At 38.9% G+C, this 8,629-nt stretch overlaps 1 protein-coding gene across 4 annotated transcripts in view; it reads right to left on the bottom strand.

Moving 5' to 3' along the window:
• LOC105521504 (chromosome unknown open reading frame, human C1orf101) overlaps positions 1–8,629 on the bottom strand; it is a 177,445-nt gene that overhangs the window by 62,034 nt on the left and 106,782 nt on the right. For all 4 annotated transcript variants that reach the window (XM_011955717.1, XM_011955718.1, XM_011955720.1 and 1 more), the window contains one exon: positions 138–196. In XM_011955717.1, coding sequence (XP_011811107.1) covers positions 138–196 — 59 coding nt within the window. The remainder of the gene's footprint in view (positions 1–137; positions 197–8,629) is intronic.

The raw sequence follows: 8,629 nt of genomic DNA, 5'->3' as shown, positions 1-8,629 counted from the left end.
TATCCAGACATTGAAAGGAATTTGAAATTTGAATATTTAAAAGAATATGAGGCCATTTAAATAAAAGAACACCCACAAATCAATAACCTGAGTAGCATATTTGATACTGAGAAAGTTCTTTTAAAAGTTATACTTACTGCATCTCGAAGTAATCATATATTCCCTCATAATCTACATTCTGATAAAATGTTACTGTCTGAAAAAAGAAAATTTAAAATTTATGTAAAGCAGGGAAATTGGGTGTGGTGATCCCACTTTAGTAGCACATGGCTTTCCACATCTAGGCACGCAAAATGCCTTCATTAGGGTATGTAATGATGTTGATCACTTGTAAGTGATCAACAAGATTGATTGGTGGATAGACAGGTGCATAGATATGTAATAAAGCAAGTATAATAAAATATTAATGTACATAGTGGGTATAGATATAGAGCTGTTAAATGTAAAATTATTTCAACTTTTCTATATGTTTGACATTTTCCATAATAAAATGTTGCAAAATTATAATATAAATTGAATTCATAGCCTCACCAAGAATCTCACATAACAGTAATTCTACCTGATAGAAATGTTTATATGTGCTTTTCAGGAGGTATATACTAAAATATTCATTGTAACATTATTCAGAATAGCCCCCAAAACAGAAAGAGACCAATGTTCATCAACAGTAAAATGGCTACAGATATCTTGTAGTACATTCATACGGAGGGACACAATAGGTCAGTGAGTATGAATGAATGCCAGCTACAGAAAACAACATGGACTTTCATAAGCATCATATTCAAAGACAAAAGCAAGACAAAAATACAATATATGTAGATATTTATGGATGGATGTGTGTATATAATATATATGCAATGATTCCATTCATATGAAGTTCAAAAATAGACAAAGCTTAGCTATATTACTTAGTGATGCATATGTAGGTGGTGAAACTATTAAGAAAAGTGAGGAAATTATTATTATTATTATTTGAGATAGAGTTTCACTCTTGTCACCCAGGCTGCAGTGCAATGGCACAATCTCAGCTCACTACAACCTCCACCTCCCAGGTTCAAGCGATTCTCCTGCCTCAGTCTCCCGAGTAGCTGGGATTACAGGTACCTGCTACCACGCCCAGTCAATTTTTGTAGTTTTCGTAGAGACAGGGTTTCACCATGTTGGTCAGGCTGGTCTTGAACTCCTGACCTCAGCGATCTGCCCGCCTCAGCCTCCCAAAGTGCTGGGATTACATGTGTGAGCCACGGCGCCTGGCCAAAAAGTAAGGAAATTATTACCACAAAAGTCAGACTAATGTTTAACTTGGAAAAGGAGACAATTCTGATAAGGGAAAACACACAGGAGGGCTTTGGGTACTTCTGATGTTATATATATTTTTTTACTTGAATGGTGATTACATGGGTGTTTGATTTATAATAATTTGCTAAATTATGCATAAATGTTTTATTTACTTTTGTAAATGTGGCTGTTATATTCATTTGTAAAAAAACGAATGATAAGCTATGATGCTTAGCATCATACTAGCCAATAATTAGTCTGTGAAGTTACAGTGACCCAGTCCGCATTATATAAGCAAGGTGCTTTCATAATGCTATTGTACTTCATTGAGCCTAAATTGCTATAGGATGTAAGACTCATCCTGATTTCAGAGATGTTAAATGTTAAGAAAAAAGTGCCCTATCGAAGAGATCACTTGAGGTCAGGAGTTCAAGACCAGCTTGGCCAACATGGTGAAACCCTGTCTCTACTTAAAAAAAAAAAACTACAAAAATTAGCCAGGCGTGGTGGCATGCACCTGTAATCCCAATTACTTGAGGGGCTGAGACACAAGAATTGCTTCAATCCGGGGAGCAGAGGTTGCAGTGAACCGACATTGCACCAGCTGGATGCACTGGATGACAGAGTGAGAGACCCTGTCTGAAAAAAAAACCAAAGTGCCTTAGAATTGATAAAAGATGGTAGTTGTAGTGATGGTAGTAGTAGGAGTACTGGTAATAGTGGTAGTGTTTGTAGTAATGCACACGTATAGTACTTACTATGTGCCAGGTGCTTTTCTAAGCCCTTAATGTGTACCAGCTCATTTAATCCTCATAAGAACCTTATGTGTCAAGTTGAAAGAAGAAAAAAAAATGAGAATAAAAGAACCTTATGAGGTAGGTGCTTTCATTACTATTGTTATCCCCAATTTACTGATGAGAGAATTACAGAGAGATTTAAAAACCTGTTCAGTGTCATTTGGTAGTAAATGATAGAGTCAGTATTTTATTAAAAATGCAAATTTTGTATTTTTGCAAAATGCAACGTTTTATTGCCATTGGTCATTTGTAAATTTTTTATGAGTAACTACTAGTTTGAAGGTCTGAGTTGCAAATACACAGATAAACAGTAGACCCTTGAACAACACAGGTTTGAACTGTGCAAGTAGAGTTACACATGGGATTTTGTGTTTCAATTAGTATACTGGAAAATTTTTTGGAGATGTGTGGCAATTTGAAAAAACTCATGGTTGAACCATGTAGCCTAGAATATTGAAAAAATTAAGAAAAAGTTAGGTATTTCACGAGTACATAAAATACATGTGGATACTAGTCTATTTTATCATGTGCTACTGTAAAATATATACAGATGTACTATAGAGTTAAAATTTATCAAAACGTACACAAACATTTACAGACCACACATGGCGCCATTTGCAGTTGAGAGAGATGCAAACAAATGTAAAGGTGCAGTAATAAACCACAACTGCATGAGATTAATGGCAGTACATGCTGTACTGTGTGATTATTTCACAGCCACCTCCCGTTGCTATTGCTGTGAGCTCAAGTGTTGTGAGGATCTGCTTAAAATGCTGTGTGACGGCAGTCATCCTGTGGGCAGTTCGTCCTTCCAGTAAACTGCACATCACAGCAAAAACTGATCTCTTCTGCTTCTTGCATATTTTTTTTATCATGTTTACTGCAATACTGTAAATTTTAATAACACCATGGGCCCATACAAAGTGTCCCTAGTGATACTGTGGAAGGTGCTTCAAAGCAAAGAAAAGTCATGACGTTACAAGAAAATGTTGAACGAGAGAGAAAATCAAAAAACAGAACAAAACAAAAAAAGAGAAATGAAAAAAAAGTTGAATCGATTGATATGCACCTGTGTGTGTGTATATATATGTATATGCACTTATATATATAACCTGTATATATGTACCTGTATAGATATGTACCTGTGTGTGTGTGTGTGTATATATATATACATATAATATACACCAGTGTGTGTGTGTGTGTATATATATATATACCCACCTGTGTGTGTGTGTGTATATATATATAGAGAGAGAGCGCTATATATATATATAGCTGCAGACTGAGGTCTGCAGCTAGGTTGCCCATCATTTCAGAAGATTTATCTTGTAAACAGATAATGTAAAACTTACGGTATTGATAAATACAGTGTAGTATTTTAAATGTGTTTTCTCTTCCTTATGATTTTCTTAATTGCGTTTCTTTTCTCTAGCTTACTTTATTGTAAGAATACAGCATATAATACATATAAAAGATGTGTTAATAGGCTGTTTAGGTTAGGCTTCCAGTCAACAGTAGGCTGTTAGTAGTTAAAATTTTGGGGAGTCAAAAGTTATACTTTTGGTTGGGCATGGTGACTCACACCTGTAATCCCAGCTCTTTGGGAGGCCAAGGCAGGCAGATCACCTGAAATCAGGAATTTGAGACCAGCCTGGCCAACATGGTGAAACCGTGTCTACTACAAATACAAAAATTAACTGGGCGTGGTGGCACACACCCATAGTCTCAGCTACTAAGGAGGCTGAGGCAGAAAGATCAATTGAACCCAGGAGGTGGAGGTTGTGGTGAACCAAGATCATGCCGCTGCACTCCAGCCTGGGCAACAAGAGTGAAACTCCGTCTAAAAAAAAAAACCAATAAAAGTTATACCAGATTTTCAACGCAGCAGGGGTTGGTTGTGGTGAGCCAAGATCATGCCACTGCACTCCAGCCTGGGCAACAAGAGTGAAACTCCGTCTAAAAAAAAAAACCAATAAAAGTTATACCAGATTTTCAATGCAGTAGGGGTTGGTGCCCCAATCCTCACATTGTTCAAGAATCAACTGAATACTATACATCAAATTCTTGGAAAGAAAACCAAGAGTTAAATATATCCTTTTATTTTGGTACATTATCAATCCAGTCCTATTTTATTTATCATACTTTACTTTTTCCCTGTATCATCTTCCCCCATAGTAGGCAGCAATATATCATACATCAAACAACTATGTTTGTATCCTTGAAAATATACCTTTGGTATCTTTGTATCCTTGAAATATGTATAATGTCTTTTTGTTTGTTATTTATGTGTATGTATTTGTAATATTCATAAATGTTATTACACTGATAGTGCTATGGTCTGAATGTGTTCCTCTAAAACTTATGTGTTAAAACCTAATCACCAATATGATGGTACTGGAGGTGGGGCCCTTTGGGAGGTGAATAGGTCATGAGGGCAGAGCCTCCTGAATGGGATTAGTGCTTTTATAAAAGAGGCCTCTGAGAGTGGCCTTGCCCCTTCTGCCATGTGAGGATACAGTGAAAAGACACTGTCTGTGAGGAACGGGCCCTCACCAGAGACCAAGTCTGCTGGCACCTTCATCTTGGACTTCCCAGCCTCCAAAACTGTGAGATAGTAAATTTCTGCTGTTATAAGTGACCTGGTTTGAGTTATTTTTGTTATATAGCCCAAATGGACTAAGATACATTTCAAATAGTTTCTTATAATTTTCATTCAACTCTGTGTTTGAAGATCTATCCATGAGACTGCATGTAAATCTAAATCCATGTTGTTTCCAAATCTGTTGATGCCAGATTATATGATTATTTAAAGTAAGTAATTATATATAATATTATAGATTGATAAAATAAGTATCAAATGAAAGTAGAGTTACTGTTTCCCTGAGAACTAAGTTGATTTTTTTGGAAAATTTTGATAAAGTAAGTCACTGAAGAAATTGCTGAATTAGTAGGTATGAGCAAGGTAATACTAAAAAACTGAAAAAAATTATAAAATTCTAGAGTTTCAGTTGCTTTTCCAGTGCCTTCAAGTATTTTTTTTCTTTATCTTAAAGAAACTGAAAGAGGAACTCAGAAATGATGCATTATGAGCAAGGTTATACAAGAAAGGAGATGAGGAACTATAGTAAGTGGACCTATTTTAAAGAAAAGGCTTTGGTCCTATATGAAAACTATGTTCACTTAAATTAAAGTAAAATGTTTCACATATATTAAAGTAAAATGTTTCACATATATTGGTTTCACTTTTTATGATTCTCTGCTTTCACTGACTTTGGAATTAACTGACCACTTCCAATCCATTGTATCAGATAGCAGGCTCACTATTATACATGCTTAAGGAAGCTGAGCCTAGAAAGGGAAGATGGGGAACAGAAACTGCCACTTGAGTTACACAGTTTTCAGGAAGAAGAAATTGAAGTAACATGTGAAATACTCACATTATGATATTAATTTGAAATGCACTATACAAAATAATATACACAGTATATTTATATCTATTGTTAAAAGTAAAATGTCGGCCGGGCGCGGTGGCTCAAGCCTGTAATCCCAGCTACTCGGGAGGCTGAGGCAGGAGAATCGCTTGAACCTGGGAGGCGGAGCTTGCAGTGAGCTGAGATCCGGCCACTGCACTCCAGCCTGGGCGGCAGAGTGAGACTCCGTCTCAAAAAAAAAAAAAAAAAAAAAAGTAAAATGTTTATTCAGAAACAGAATGCTTGTTTCTCGGTACTGCAGGAAAAATTAGCATTCAGATAAAAAGTTTTCTCAGCAAGGCAATTTTACTTTCTGCAGAAAGGATGCTCCTCGCAGATGGAACAATGGTGAGAGCACCCTTTCTGCAGAAAGTAAAATTGCCTTGCTGAGAAAACTTTTTACCTGAATGCTAACTTTTCCTTGCAGTACCGAGAAACAAGCATTCTGTTTCTGAATAAACATTTTACTTATAACAAAATGGTAACCCATACAGGGATACATTCTCCTCTGGGGGCAGTCTCTAGTCCTCTCTCATGAGGAGGTGCCCCACTGCCTCACTGCGGTGGCCTCAGGGGTAAGGAATAGAGACCCAGTTGGTGTAATGAATAAATCCGGACTCTCAGCAACACGGAAAGAAACTGGCTGGTAACCTGGAGTAAAGGATCCTCACATACCATGTGGACCAGGTAACCTCATGCACGAGCCAAGGAAGGAAACACTGGAGGAGCTGGTAAAGTATTTCCTTGGTGGTCAGGACTAAGGAAAGAAAGCCATGGGGTGGTAAAGTATTCCCTGGTTAGGATATACCAAGGAAAGAGATGCCGCAGGGGCAGTAAAGCATTCCTTAGTCAGGACTAAGGAAAGAAAAGCCGTGGGAGGCTGTGAAGTATTCCTTAGTCAGGGTGTCTTAGAGGTTAAAAAGAGGTGAAAAATCCCCATTAGAGAGAGACTGAACCTCATACAAACCTCTGGCAATAGGAAAAATATTCAAAACTTACCTTTCCTCTCTTCTCAGTGGAAGAAAGAGGCTAAGCTCCACTCCCACCAGCTGCTCCCTAGGGGAAAGGGAAGGAGAGTGCAGAACAGCAGAGTAGGTGGCTGGCAGAGGCAAGGGAAAGACCAGCAGAGAGGAAAGAGAAACTAGGAGAGGAAGTCAGAGAGAAAGAGAGCAAGAGCAGCAAGTGCAGCTCCACAGTTGTAGATTGCTGGCACCTGGCAGAGCGGCAATGGCTAGGATGCTGTCCTCGCACCCAGCCGTGCAGCTAGAGCCCCCCAGGTCACCAGCTGCCAAGCCCCAAGCCTTCGGCGCTGCTCAGGTATGTCCCGCCACCCTCGGAGGACACTGGCTATGGATGCCTGCAAGTTAGAGCCAAACAGGAAAGTGTGAGGGTGCCAGGGCCAGGAGACCATGCTCTGCAGCCTGGCAGGCAAGAGGTAGGTCCCTCTCCTCAGCCTGGCTCTGCGTGGAAGAAGAGGACAAGGACTGGTGCCAGGAGGAGAGCAGAGGAGGCGAAAGAGCATGACTCATACAACTTATGGCAGGCATCTGCCAAGCCTCTGGGCCAGCGACGGCCCGGGGCCTGGGCTGTGGCCACGAGGATTCCACCCAGTCCAAGAAAACCTAAGTGCAAGAGAGGAAGGGAGAAAATAAAAAGGAAAACCAGGAAGAAACAGGAGAGACAGATGGCAGCACATGCTCTGGGGCAGGTTCTGTGCCATTGCCCGGCCCCACCAACTGCAAGAGTGGGAGAACTCAGGAGGGAGAGAGCATAAATGAGAGAGACAGAGAGGGAGAGAATAAGTGAGAGAGAGACTGAAAGAGACAGAGATCAGAGAAAGACACAGAAGGTAAGCCTAGGAAGAAAAATAGTGTAAAAAGAAGTCGGAAAGTTAAGGCATGTCAAAGATTGTCTGTGAAAGTCATAAAAAAAGTTATAAAAGGGAATCTATGCAAGAAATATTGTATAATTTAAAAGTAATCAGGCCTCCTGAATATAAAACTATTAAAGTTTGTTAAGTTTCTTAGAAACTTAACAGGATGCAGTGAAGTCAGACACTTCCAAGAGCTGACCCATCAGTCCGCCCTTATTCATCCCCAAGTGAATGTATAATAGTATTATAGAGGACCTTTACCGAACACTCTGCCAAATAATTAGAGCAGTATTTGTGCTCTAGTTCAATTGGCTATCCATTTTACTCTAGCATTTCATCAACCAGAAAAACCTTTTCTTTTAAAAACTCAAGCAAAACAGCTAAGCCAAACGTGTTAAAAAAGTTTGAAGAGAAAAAAACTATAAAATCAAGAGGAAGGAATTGTAAAGGTAAAAAGTTTCCTCTTCAGAGTTTCCCTTCTTGTTAAAGAATAAATCGTGTTAGAAATAATAGTTTCTTTTAAAGACTAACTTCCTTCAAGCCTTCAAGCCTCCTTACTTTGTGCTAAAAACTCTTTGTTAAGCCCTATCCTATGTAGCTGTTAGACATGCTCACAGGCATGTAGTACATTCTATGTCCTTGTACTTTTACCAAGATATCTGTGCTGGACGTGCTCACAGGCAGGTCCCAGCTCGCAGCCTATGCCCCTTTCTTATTTAGGAATGTTATTACTTTTCTAAGTCTTTTAGTAAGCAACTTCCTCTTTTCCTTTGTTCCCTATTGCCTTTGCCTATTTAGGAAAGTTTTAAATTATTAGCCAGTCGGATTCAGCTTAGATTGTGAGGTCTAGCTTCAGCCAATGGAGACAAGACACAGTAGCAAGGACAAGCCCCATAAAGGATAAAAATTGCTTCCCTCCTTTATTCAGGCGCACTCTTGCCATTGTTCCATCTGTGAGGAGTGCCCTTTCTGCAGAAAGTAAAGCTGCCTTGCTAAGACAATTTTTTGTCTACGTGCTGATTTTTTCCTTGTGGTACCAAAGAACAAGCATTCTGTTTCTGAATAAACATTTTACTTATAACACCTATCATGACATTGTTTGCAAAGATGGCTGCAATAATTTTTCCCATTCCCATATGCATGTCCCATATGCAGTGTAACTTGCTATTTCTCCATAAGAGGTAGAGTTTATGTCACCATCCTATGAGTTA

The sequence above is a fragment of the Colobus angolensis genome, unplaced genomic scaffold (assembly GCF_000951035.1).
Source record: "Colobus angolensis palliatus isolate OR3802 unplaced genomic scaffold, Cang.pa_1.0 Scaffold40, whole genome shotgun sequence".
NCBI lineage: Eukaryota > Metazoa > Chordata > Mammalia > Primates > Cercopithecidae > Colobus > Colobus angolensis.
Note: the sequence above shows the minus strand (reverse complement) of the source record. Positions and strands in the feature narration are given on the sequence as shown.